At 37.2% G+C, this 13,911-nt stretch overlaps 1 protein-coding gene across 3 annotated transcripts in view; it reads left to right on the forward strand.

Annotated features, from left to right (window-relative positions):
- dis3l2 (DIS3 like 3'-5' exoribonuclease 2) overlaps nucleotides 1–13,911 on the forward strand; it is a 137,139-nt gene that overhangs the window by 90,847 nt on the left and 32,381 nt on the right. For all 3 annotated transcript variants that reach the window (XR_015929549.1, XM_088616872.1, XM_088616883.1), the window contains exon 14: nucleotides 8,238–8,317. Coding sequence is in view for 2 of the 3 variants with exons in the window: in XM_088616872.1 (XP_088472998.1) it covers nucleotides 8,238–8,317 (80 nt within the window). In the remaining variant the exon portion in view is untranslated. The remainder of the gene's footprint in view (nucleotides 1–8,237; nucleotides 8,318–13,911) is intronic.

Consider the following 13,911-nt stretch of genomic DNA (forward strand, 5'->3'; position numbering starts at 1 on the left):
ATGTAATACTTGGGAACGTGTGTTTTAAAGGATGTCTTTTGGTTCTTGCTTTCTGTGCAGTCTCTTAACATTAAGATCTTTATTATCTGCCTCTAAGGAGAAAAGCTGTAGCTCCTTTCAAAGATGAAAGACAGATGTGCGAAAAAATTTGGTTTTCAGAACGTTCTTTTTCTGAAGCGTTCCACTAGCGTTCTAAAAAAATTGTGCAAAATTAGCATTTCCGTAAGTTTTCAATTGACATGTGTCAAAAATTATGGAAATTATGTAATACAGAATATTGTAGAAAACAAGACTAAAAGTTATTCATCAAATAAAATTAATACTTTAGTGTACATTTCAGTTTTCTCCTTTAAACATTTTTAGGTCTGACTTAGGGGCATTGCAGTGGTCCATGGTTCAATTCTGGCTTTAGGAGTCTTTCTAGACTCAATGCTGTGTCCTAATCTCTCATCCTGTGCGGGGGTGGGAGAGAAATCCTGTGTTCGAAGTCCAGCTTGGTGCCTTGTGCTTTCAGGATACAACCTGCCTTGCCAGTGCCCTTCACTGGGGTAAGAGTTTTTCTGATCAAGGATGGATATGATAGAAGATTAAAAAAGCAAGAATACCACTCTGTGTATTTTTAATGTTGTTTTTCTTTTGCTAATTTACTCCATTGCTTGGAGTCTTGTTGATGAAAGAGCATATTCTTTGATATGCTAATGTATATATCTTCCCACATGTTTACATCTGTTTGTTGTTATTGAGGTAACATGCCTTTTTATGTGAACTTGTCACATATTTTTGCTAATCCTATGCAGTATGGGGGGGGTTATAATATTCACAGGAACAGAAGTGCTTGGGTGTCAGTGTTGGTAACTGAATTGTAATTGTAGAGTACATGAAGTAAACCATGTACAAAACATTTTGGACTCTGCTAAACTGTTCAAGTTGATGTTTTCATTTTGGTTGAAAATCAAATATAAGAAAAGAACTTCACCCTTCTGTTGGATGACATTTTTTTCTTTCTTTATCACACTCTACATGAATTCAGTTATAGTTTTTTTCACTTTTTGCTCAGTCTGTAAAATTGGCTTTCTAATATTTACAACACCACTTTTATGGTTCGCCGTATTGTTCTTGAATTCAAGAATAAATAGGTGTTTTTTTCCAAACCTACTGTAGCTCTATCTTTTGCCTACATATGCATGTGTGTACTGTATGTGCTTTCCAGATGAGCATAAGAATAATTGTTGTAGTTTGATATTTAAATGTAGCTAATTATTGACTCTAAATGTGTTCATTTTCAGATAACACCACCACAATATTAAGCTTGGATTTACATTCATTAATTTCGGAACACCAAGTTGCTTTGCTAACATTTCGATACATTTTTTTCTTTGCAATCAGCTGTTACAATATTTCGGGGCAATCCCCCCACTTTTCAGCAGAATTTAGCATAGGAATTCAATTCAAAGTGACTTTCCCAGTGTTATAGGCTACTTTACATATTTTTACTTAATATAATGTTGTTAATAACTATTAAAGTATAGGGTGTTAATGTGTCAGTTGATACAGTTTTGTTATTATCCGTTGGGACTGGTTAGTTGTGTTTGCGTTGAAGTTACCTTTTGGTGGTAAACAAGTGCTTGGTGGCACAGGCCTAAACATCTGGAACCTGAACAAACCAATAAAACAAATTTACACTAAACTTTACACTAAAAGCGAGAGGATCGCTTATGTTATATTTCCCCAGACGCCTCTACTCAAGAGAAAAGGAGATTGGGTTCCTTTATTTGTCCGTAACCTTCCCTTTAGATCCAGAACTGGTTATTCTTCCATCTGTATTGTTTGATTAACGTTGGGAGTCTTTCATAAATATTATATTTTGTAAAATTTGGCTGTCAGGAGAAATAATACATAGCTTTAGTTCCCTGACCGTTAACTGCCTATATAGACTGCTGTTAAGACATTTACCAAATGCTTAAATCTGGATTTGTGTATTTGATGTTTCACTCAGTCTTTGTTGTATTGTGCTAATGTGATTTAAAGTACAGATGACCAGATATGTCCTGACTAATTCTGCTGATGGGGGCAACAGGATCGAGTATTTAGTTTTGTCACCAAGGCTGTTTTCTATGCCAGTACCTGACACACTGACTCCTAGATGAGCTAAATCTCTTAAGTGTTTCAAAAATATCCTGACCTTATATGTGCATATACTGTATTTGTAAGTAGAACCAAACTTCATTAAGGAACTTAATACTGCTCAATTGTGATCACCTGGACAGAAGACAAAGCATGACTTAAACTTTTTTTTCCCAAAAGGGGAAATACAGGCCGATGCTTAGATTGCCAGACTTTAAACATCTGACAAGCAGCAACTAAATGTATTTTATGCATTAAGATAGAGTGTATTATAGTCATCACACTAATAAGTTATGTGATTTTTAGTACTTAAAGTGAATGTTTTACTGGAAGTTTAGTAGATGATTTAGTAAAATCAACACATAGATCCCTGAAAATGATATTAGAAGAAACATTTAAAATTAATTTTATGAAAACTTTGGCTGATCTCCAGATCTCCCTTTGTAGTAGCAGAATATCTTAGGTAGTCTTAAATCTGTAAAATGTGTGGAAAAAAGTGCACAAGATCTAAAATATATCAGTTACAAATGTAGTCTGTAAATCATATGAGGAGTACAATGTATTGATTGACTCTGTTGCTTTTTAGTTTTGAATTATTTTTATATGCTTTTGACGTTTTCTAAAAATTACCTTGCAGAAATGGGCAGCGCAATTTTACTTTACTTCAAATTCTTACATTTGTCATTACCTTTCCGGAGAAAACTGTTTAAATTAGATTAGTGCATGTTTAAGACTTTCTCTTAATCATTTTGGATGACTTATTTTTGCATTAAGATTTTTTCATAGAATACAGTTAGTAAAGCTACTGGGGTGCAGTACCGCAAATATTTAAAAGTAGTTATTAAAAAAGAGTAAAGAAATAAAATATCAGAACATGCAGAAATTTCCAAGATCAAATTGCACTGTGGATCAATGCTTTGTTATAATTGGCAGCTATAAAGGAACCTTCAGTTTACACCCCCAAAACCAATCCTATTCACAAAGAAGCTTTTCTTGACCAAGAAACCATAAAACTGTAAAATCACCTTCTTTATAAACAGTCTTATTTTCTGAAAGGGCTAATCGCTAATATATAGAAGACTCCTCCCATGTAGCAGTCAATTTACAGTGATAACAGATCCTCAAACTAATGAAGAATTTTGTCCTGTGGCATTTTGTGGTTCTTGCTTTTCATGCGTTATCTGTAGAACATTGTCAAATATTTCATGATACCTCGCCCTGATTTTCAACGTGATCCGATGGTAGGAGTTCTAAGCCTTTATTTTTAAGTGTGGCAAACCGTAACCGTAACAGTAGCTCTGCCAGCACTTCAAGGCTGTTTATTTTAATTTTATTTTCAGAATTTGCATGGAGCACATGAGTCATTCCTCCTTTTTTTCTTTATGAACCCGAAGTAAATTTTAAGCTATTCAAATTTGTGTAATTCAGCAATTAATTAAGTAGGTCAGTGATCTGACTATTTTTGCAAGAACTGGGACTTAAGCAGGAATTTAAAAAGGTAAGACCAGATCACATTGCAGAACTTATACTGGGAGATAAAAGTTTTGTTTTTTTTCCTGAGAATTGGTTCATCATCGTAATCATTGTTTGATTAATTGGTTTCATATATCAAAATGTAGAAAATAAAAGTTAGTCATACCACACTCTTCCAGTAACATAGTGCTTATACTTTAACATTGTTTAAACATCAAAAACTTTTTTTAGAAAGTGTGTTTTCATAAATGGAAATTTTAAATTTTGCTTTCAGGAGGAGCTGAAATTCAGAATCTTTACTCCAGTACTAGTTTAGAACACTGTACAGTGAAGTTATAATGCTTTCCTTAAATCAGTGGGTCCCGATCCTGGTCAACGTGAACTACACACCTGATGCTTTTCATTCCAACAAACCTTACTTAGGTAATTGAAGCCTTACGCCACCCAAGAAGTTGCTTCTAATATTTGCAGTTTGTTTCTTGTCGCAAGTTCAGGATTTTATTTCACTTACAAAATTCAACTTTTAAAGCTTCAAGAGTTTGTTTTTTGAAGAATGTGATATTATATTTATATAAAACAAGAGTAAACAAAAATTTCTGGTAGTGGCTATCCCAGAACTTTCTACACACAGTATGGTTTTAAAGCTTTGCACCAATTAACAAGACTTAAGTATTCTAAAACCTTCTGATTTACTTTTTAGCCCCCAGAAAAGAAAAAAAAAAGTTTTCTGAGTTCAGGCCGGCAGACTGTCTGATTTCAGATTGTTTTGTTTTGTTTGGGAGGGTAGGCTTTAACAGTTTCAGTGGGACAGCAAATAAAGCCAGAATGTCTAGTCCTTTTAAATCGAGGGGAAGAAAGAAGAAACTTTTAAATTAATGATCGATGAGGCTGCTTTCTATTACTTCAAAGAAAGGCACACAGCTCCAGAGAACCTCTGCTCTTTTTGATTTGGCTCTGGGTTCCTCAGTCACTTCAAGTGGCACGTGATCTGACCTAGACGTCAGACTGAGTTCTTCAGGAGTCCTCCCCTGCTGGTCCCCCGAAAAAGGCACAAACAATGCCACTTTCACTAAGTTAAGAGCAGCTTTGAATAGCCATTTTTGTCTTGTTTTCAATGGTTTTTGGCACCCAGTTTTATTGGTTGCGTCTCTCTGGTCGATGGGTTCCCAGTAACTCTTTAAAACCACGGACAACTGTGTGCTGGAAATAATGGAGTGGTGGCTTTTTGGATCGTGCTGTGAATGTTCATGGCTAATCATATCAGGGGTCACCCTCTCCATCTTTAGCTTTTAGTGCTGGCACTTGTTTTGTTCCTTGGCTGAGTGATGTAGTGCATTGCGATGTATTCATGTAACAGCTAATTTAATCACTCCGCTCAACACCCTTCACTGAGCTGCATTCCACAAGGTTTCAACTTCGGAAAAGAGTCTCGGCAAGTGGATCTCCTAATGCTAGGTGGCCTCGTGTCAATCCCATCTGTCTTTTGCTTCACAGGAGCCGGGGAAAGAGATATTAAAATCATAAAAATGCAATTTCTGCTTTCCGCTTGATATTTGCCAGAAGGCTTTTTTTGTTCTACTTTTTATTTACTTTTTTATCATTGCATTGTGGTTAATAAAGGGGGCAAAGGTGCACTCCTCACAGAGAGAACCCAGTCTTTCCTTGACTTTTTAGTGCCTTTTTTTCTCCCAATTCTTTGCCAGCTGCTATTCTCAAGAAACATTAAGTGCACATCTCCATTTTGCAGTGTTCTCAAGTCTAGTAGTTGTGTGCCATTTGGGGAAAAAATCATTTTTGGAGTAATTTAGGATATCTCATGGACAGTAAATCACCATGATACTTTCTGACCAGTTTCAGAATTCAGAAGTTGCCCTTTCAGTGGATAGTTGTTTCTGGAGTTGTGTGCATTCACTTTGAATAAGGAAGTTTGTCTAACTTCCTGGAAGCACTAGATATCTCAGGCTTAACCCAAATTGATTCCTGCTACTAAAGCCAAGCACAACTGCAATTACTTTCATGTTTGTTTCTATTGGTTTTTTGCTCAGTCCAAATAAAACTCATTCTTCCACACTTGAACTTTGCCTTGAGAGTTATGTGGACATTTTTGATTCCAGTTTCACCTTAATTGCAGATTCCCTCATGTGCTTGTGAGTGTTTGCACAAAAAGTTCATGCAGTGTTAGCCTGCTTTTTTTTGTTTTTCTTCAAAGAATAACGATAACGACCTTACAACATTTGACAGGTATGGAATTATTTCCTGTTGGTAATAACACCCAACATGTATAAAAAATGTTATTTTCCTCTTACAACGTTGTTTTAATCCAGACTTTATAGAGAGAAAGTGAAATATACAGTAGTTGATTTTAAAGTGCTTCCAAGAGGTAAGTGAGAGGAAAAAAATGTTACATCAGTAAATGCATTTCCCCTGTAGTGAAAGACATTAATTGGTGCTCACATAGTACTGGCTGTAATTAAGCCAGATGTACTGTTTGTGTGATTGTTGTGTATTGTGATAAAATAAAAGGTGTTATTCAGTGACATGTTTTAACATGAGAAGGGCTCGTTTCTTCTCCCAAAAGGAAATAATTCAAATCTCCTCTTACCTTGAAATTATTTGCGTATTCGTAATCTCATGTTTCCCAGAAACACAATAACGTAAACACTAGACACTTCCAGTTTATACTTATATCCTTAATTTTTTTTAATTTTCTTTGTAAAAGAAATGCTTGTATGAATTTCATTCTAACAGCTGTTAATGGTTGTTTTCCCTGGCGTATCATTAGGAAAAACCTGTTTCGTACCACCTTTTACTGTTAAATCAATAGAATAGCTTTGTGGAGAAACATGGAAAAAACAGAAGGTTTTGGCGATGGTTCCTGATTATTGTTGTGTATAGTGATATCTCTTTGTGAATAGTAGCATGATCATCGGCTCATTTCCTTGAGAATGCTTACTCAGGCCTGAACTAATATACCTGTTGGTGCTTCACACGCATCACACAGGAAGAGTCCTTTTAACTTTATGCTTGATTTCTTCAACATTTATGTGGATTTAAGAACCTAAGAGCTACTGCAAAATAAATAGGTGACATGTTACTGTGTGACACAATGCCTGGAAGAAACCTGAGAGGTAGGCATTTAATAACCTTAAAAATCAAGTGGTCTCTGGTCTTTCCTTTCAAGCCTAACTTAGTATGAAAGTGTCTTTTCGATTCTACTGTCCTGGATCATAACATTTTACCTTGTTCCCCCACTTTTCCACCTTACTAATGTCACATATAAAAATACAATTTATTTCCCTTTGCCATTTCTGATTTCTTTAATACCGTTGACATGCTGTAGCATTCTGCTGGACAGGATTATTTTACGATACTGGTAGCAAAATATTTAACCATGGTTTGTTTTTTTAAAACTGTATATACCCTTTAACCAACTGTACATTCTCCCAGTGATGTGTTGTCTTATACAGTCTACAGATATATGTATTGCTATATAGTCTACAGATGTACAGTATATTATACAGATTGAATGCAACATCTCTCCATACTTACTAATTTAGCTGTTCAAGCACCATTATGTAGCTTATATGAGGTTGTTTATATAATTCCTAGCAAAGAGTTGTCTAAGGTGGATTAGAATTGCCCCGACAGCCATGGGGTAGAATGTGGGACTGAGTAGAGAGCTATCCAGTAAGCTCAATGCGTCACTTTTTACACTCTGTCTCCCAAATACAAAGAGCTATATCAATATGTTTTGGAATTAGCACATCGTAAGCTTATTATTGTACAGTGTACTGTGCCAAGAGCTTTCACCTTGGAGCATTTGGAGCACATCTTTTTGTCATGTCTTAAGTAATCTCTAGGCGGGGGGGAGTAATTTTGCAATCCACTTCCTGGAACGTTGTTTTATGAAGACTGACATTTAATTTTACCTGCAATGTTTTTTATGCAATAACTTGATAGTGATGGGGGCTGCATCACTATCAGCTCCACATAAAATAACCATTAGAGATGTCTGTAAGGCAGCAGAAGGCTGTTATATTTCTTAACATAACCTGGACAATCCGTCATCTTTTTTATTTAGATTGATTTGTAAACTGACGGACCAGGTGGTCTATCATTCATTGTGTTGTCATTATTCTTTTACTTTCCTCATAGAGTTGTGGGAGTGTGGTCAGTTTACTCAGTAATGTTGTTGAAGCTAATCCCCTGGGCTCTTTCATGAAATAGCTTGTTAACATCCTTAGATCACTTAACTAATAAGTGGCTCTGTGGCTAAAGATCTGGGCCTGTGACTGGAAGGTTGCCGGTTCAAATCCCGTACCCAGCAAAGGAATCCTACTCTGTTGGGCCCCTGAGCAAGGCCCTTAACCCCAACTGCTCCAGGGGCGCTGTACAATGGCTGCCGTGCTCTGACCTCAAACTTCTCTCCCTGTCTGTGTGTCTGTGTCTCATGGAGAGCAAGATGGGGTATGCGAAAAGTCGAATTCCTAATTCAAGAAATTGTATAGGGCTAATAAAGTGATGTTATCATTACATTAATAACTACCAAATGGGATAGATCGTCCAGCATCCTCTCATTTGTAACCTCTTATATTCTTATGTTGTCATTAACACTGAGATCTCTGTCATCTCTTTTACAGTTGAAACTGTCCTTCACTTTGGATCGAGAGAGTGGGATGCCTCAAGGCTGTTATGTATATCAGTACAGGGACAGTAACAAGTAAGTACCAAATCATAAAAGGTTACTCCATTAAATAAGGAGCCAAATTGCACCTGTTTTATGTAGAATTTAGATTTGCTTAATTAGGAGTGTTTTAGAAAATTCACCTATGACAGGCATTCGAATTCATCAACAAAAACTAGGCATGTCTAAAACATTAATTTGACTTTCATTGTGACATGTTACTGCAAAAGATATTTTCACTATTGGACCAGAGTTCAATCTAGAGAAAAGCTTGGTCACGGCTGAGCTAACAGTTAGACACGGACTATTATGAATTCCCTGGTATTTGAACTTTAAAATCTTAGTCAAAGTCTCTTAACCAAGTGTGTGAAGGTAATATCTGTCTATTCCCATGGTCTTCTGAAGCTTTTCATCTCTCTGAGTAACTCTAGGTGGTACTTTTTTCTTGCTTCACACAAATACCACTAGCAGAAGGAACTAAGTGAGATATGACCCTCAAGGCTTATTGATACTCTTTGAAGCAGTGACTAAAAACAGGAAGCTTAGGTAAAGTCATGTCACTTGTTATTTTAAAGGTATTTGATAGTCACAACAGTCCCTTCAGAAGTTAAACCAGGTTTGTCCTATGATTTTACAAATAAAAAAACAGGTTTGTATGTAAAATTTGTCAAAAGAAAATTTAAAATGTGGAAGGAGTTCTAATTTAAAATATTGTTTCTGCATTTCTTTGGAGTGGTGCTTGCAGTTCCTCATATTTAGAGTTCATAAAGGCAAATCCTGACTTTTTGCGAATGTTTAAGGATGGTGCATTCTGTGCCGAATTATTGTTTTTACAGCTGTCCCCTCCCTGACAAGAGTAGCTTCTGGTGAGAGAGAGATGTTGTGAGTGGGTTCGCTGTCTTTTCTTAGGTTTTTCATTTAAAGTGCTCATTACCATGCTGGACTGCCACCACTCGGTAAACTAAGCTTATTATAAACAGTTGGCCTGGAGCTATACAAAATTGTTTGCTGTAATGTTTTAGAATTACTTTCATCCACTTCTTCTTTGAAATTAACTGTGATTCCATGTACTTGCTGCTATGAAAAGAAGATTGCAGTAAATGTACCTTGGAGGCAAGCTTTTCGATTCCATGTGAACAGAAGTGAACAGAGTGTGTTGCTTTGTACCCAGAGTTCAAGATAGATGAACTGTCTCTTTGCTGTCCTTTCAGGAATTCAGTGTTACTTCTTTGACTCTCCACTTTTTTTTATAGGGCTGAGAAACACTAGAGTAGTAATAATAATCGCTTACACTTATGTCGTGCTTTTCTGGACACTCCACTCAAAGCGCTTTACAGGTAATGGGGACTCCCCTCCACCACCACCAGTGTGCAGCCCCACCTGGATGATGGAACGGCAGCCATAGTGCGCCAGAACGCTCACCACACTTCAGTTATAAGTGGGGAGGAGAACAGAGTGATGAAGACAGTTCATAGATGGGGATTATTAGGAGGCCATGATTGGTAAGGGCCAATGGGAAATCTGGCCAGGACACCAGGGTAACACCACTACTCTTTTCGAGAAATGTCCTGGGATTTTTAATGACCACAGAGAGTCAGGACCTCAGTTTTGCGTCACATCCAAAGGACGGCGCCTTTTTACAGTATAGTGTCCCCGTCACTATATTTGGGCATAAGGACCCACACAGGCCGCAGGGTGAGCGTCCCCTGCTGGCCCCACTAACACCACTTCCAGCAGAAACCTTAGTTTTTCCCAGGAGGTCTCCCATCCAGGTACTAACCAGGCTCACCTGCTGAGCTTCAGTGGCAGCCAGTTGTGAATTGCAGGATGACATGGCTGCTGGAAAAAGTTTTTTACTAGTAAAAGCATGGAGTCGAGAATGAACACCTGAAAAAGGCTCCACAGCCAAAAACACTGTCTCTCTTCTCTGTTCAGCATGGAATAAACCTTTACCTGTTCCTTTGAAGTCAATAAAAACAGTAAACTGTCACTAATAACTATACATATTCTAATATTTGTGGAATATTTGTAATGTATTGGAAGAATAGTAACTGGCTCATCTTGATTTAATTTGATGTTTTAAAGACAAGGACTATAAGCTAATTTTTAAAATGTTTACATACAAGTAATAAGTGCTATGTCAACAAGCGACATAGCGAAACATGTTCGAGCTCCTTCTTGTATTTAGTTTCGTTTCTCCTACCTGTATGTAACACTGCACTTCCAATTTGTTTTACTCAGTTTCTTTAACTATATGCTGTTTTTTTCATCCTTAATGTTTTATTCTTCTTAATTGATTTAATAAGCCATTAGGGCCCTTGATTCATTTAGTCTTGGGATTAATCTGTTATGTGCTTCAAAGAGATTATCTGTTGCCATCAGTCTTCTGCTGATTTCAAAACTCTTATCCTGTTTTGTTTCTATTAAGGCCTGTTTTAATCCTTCTTAGTCTTTTTCTGATGTGTTTCTTCTGTAGTCTTTTAACAATACCAATGTTACATAGCTCTGGTTTGGTACATTCTGACATACCAGTGATGTCTACAATTTCTTTCTCATTACTGATTGCATATAGTTCCCTATATTTATAACTCTTACAACTCTTCCACATTTACAACTCCTACACCTGGAAAGGCGATTAGAGAAAAAGTAAAGCCAAAAGCAGTAGGTATCGACACCTTGACATGAGTCAATTATTCTGAGCAGAGTTGTACCATAAGAAGATAAAAAGAAGGCACGCTCAGTGAATTTTATGTGGTCATCTTACTTAAATCAGTGCACTTAGTGATCATTAGTACTCATGTGTCTTAAATTTAATTATTTGTCATACAGTTGCCTTATATGACTTTTTGCAACTATGTAAGACTGTGGGTAAAGAATTTAGTATGACATATCATTTTACTAATCGTCGAGCTATGAGAAGAACACATGCCTTTTTTTTTAACAAGAAGTAAAGAATTGCTGACCAGGAAAACGTTTCTGCCTAGCAAAAATGTACAGTTGAAGCATATGACTATTCAATGGTATGGCAGTTAATATAGCATACAACCTCAATGATTTGAAGGTGGAGTTATTCAGTCTGGCTTCACAATCCATAGGCAAAAGTAGCCAGCTGGGGAGGTCCTCTAGGGGCTTTCTGGGCATGACTAGGGAGAGGACTGGCCTTCAGCGAGTGCTGAGAGCTTCAAAGCTGTTGCCATAGAAATAATTTCCAGTGTTCGAGTGGAAAATGAGGCCTTTTATGAAACTAAGACCACACAAGCGCCCCTTAGGTATTAAACTTTCCTAGTAAAAATTTATGGAGTTATTTTTGTTGCACGACTTGATGCAAAGCCCAATTTGCCCCTAAAAATAGGCAGTGTAGTTGTTTAACATCAACTCATAATAAAAACTCACCGGGTGCCTTGAGTTGGTAGGAGTTTCTGATTGTATGCCACTGTGTTGGGATGCCTAGAGTTCAGGCAGTGAAATCAGAAATGCCTGGGTTCCCCATGTGGGAGCGTGACAGCCACAGGGCTGAAGAATTGATTTTTGATACTTCCCTGGCAGAAGCATTTGCCACAACAAAGGTGAAAAGTAACCCATCATTTGCATACTCAGAACCATTAAATTATTTTGGAGTTTTGTGCAGCGTTCAATTACATGTATCAGTTATTTTAATATTCTTCAGAACAAAAAGACTTGGAACTTCATGGTTAAAAAAGCTGATCATTTTCACTTTTACAGCTAAAGATAAAAGGTGAGGATACAGTGTGATATTCTACAGGGGCAGCCTTGCTTTTGAAACTGAACAGACTTCAGGGCACTGTGAGCTTTGCTGTTTATGGGCAAATTTGTGGCTCGCTGATGGCTCTTTTTACTGTTAATGACCAGAGATTTGTCCAGTCCTGACTCGTGATGGTGTTTTTAATAGAACACCATAAATAGATAGTCCCGAAATTTGTTGTGTTATCCTTTAGATTACTAGAACACAGTCCTTGTCACTATCTAGGCAGATTTATAAAAAATGTAGGTCTCATACCGCCAGGACTTATTTTTAACAACACAGTATTATAGATGGACCCTTCCACACATGACCATCAATGCCACTTCCTATTGTTCCTCACTTCTTCAGTGCAAGATCCTCTGTATATAAAAACCAGTTGTGTGTGCTGCCTACCTAAAACCAGCCCATTTCAGCTGGGCTGAGCTGTGAGTCCTCACGCTGAGGGTTAGGGAGTAGCTGACTTCTATTTACCCTTCCAAACCAATATATCTAACCTCAAGTCTGCGTGCAGAGGATACAAATTGTTCCAAATTGTGTGGTGACCCGGTGATTTGGACTTTTTTCACCTCAAGGATGAAGCAAGATCACTAGTTTCAAATTTTCTTGCTCCTGAGGAGAAAAGGAAGAGAAAATGCTCTCTGCTTTACTTCTTCCAGACCACAACATTTAGTGTGCCTATACTGCTTGATCCTTCTGTGTCAGTTTTACATTGAAGACAAAAAAAACTATAATCTTAACAGGGGTACAGACCTTTTAGAGAAGCAGAAAAAAATGAATGAATGAGGCTTTTCCAAAACCACAAGCGTTTAGAAAATTGTTCATGTGCTCATATCACTAATGCAGAAATAATGATTTAGTTTCCCAGGGCAGCAGTGGAAATCCTTTGTTGTTGGCAGTAAACTTGGAAATGTGAAATCTGTAGTTGTTTTAGTGAACTCTAGGGGCTCCTGGAAAGGGAAAGGTTGGGACATTAAATGTTTTCTAACACTTACCTGCTGGCAAATCAGGTCAATTCTAAAGATAATTCCTTTCATAAACCACCAGTCATAAAAGTCTGATTGTTTTCTTGTAGAATACAGACATCAGACATTATCGTTTCAGCTGAAGTATTGTCCTTGTTTTTATAGTGTATACCCCCATTTGCTTTGAATGACTGGTTCATGTTTTACTATGGTTGTACTTAAAAAGTTGAATATCACCCTAAAAGCTTTACCGAATTGATGTGAACCACATTATAACAAAACATACTGAAGGTAGGTGGATGTCCTAGGACTTCACTGTTTGTCAGACAGTTTGTCAGTTGTTTTTTATGTTCTCGGACACAGAGCTTGCATCAAGCCAGCTAAGTATGGTTATGGTTCAGGATGTCTGGGGGTTTTCTTTCTCCCTGTGCAGTTCAAGTGTCTAAGCAAGTGGTAACTGGCAATAAAGAATTGGGGGGGGGAGGGTGCTGCATCGTTAAAAAAAAATTCAAAAAGGATGTCCAATGGGGGCATGGGTTAACTTTGTATTCACTGATGGACACTCTTAACTTCAACATTTCCAAGTAAGGACATAATGATTTGTATTAAGTGTTCACACAGATATGATCAAAACGAGAGTTTCTCAATGTGCTTGTAATTTTCTTGTGAAGGGAGGAGGGTAGTCCATAACCCAAAGAGGTGACCAATATTCACAGTAAAACCAATGTGTCCAGATGTGTATAGTTCTGTCAGACAGTCCTTCCTGCTTTTGTTAAAATTACATTGTAGCCTTTCCATCTGATTGGGTTGCTGTAGCTTGATTTCTATTACCTTGTATCAGTTCAAATGAGATATTATAATGCTGATCTGTGCAGAGGCATGTAGATGAAGTTAAATGTAGTACT

The sequence above is a fragment of the Lepisosteus platostomus genome, chromosome 2 (assembly GCF_059453375.1).
Source record: "Lepisosteus platostomus isolate fLepPlt1 chromosome 2, fLepPlt1.hap1, whole genome shotgun sequence".
Taxonomy (NCBI): Eukaryota; Metazoa; Chordata; class Actinopteri; order Semionotiformes; family Lepisosteidae; genus Lepisosteus; species Lepisosteus platostomus.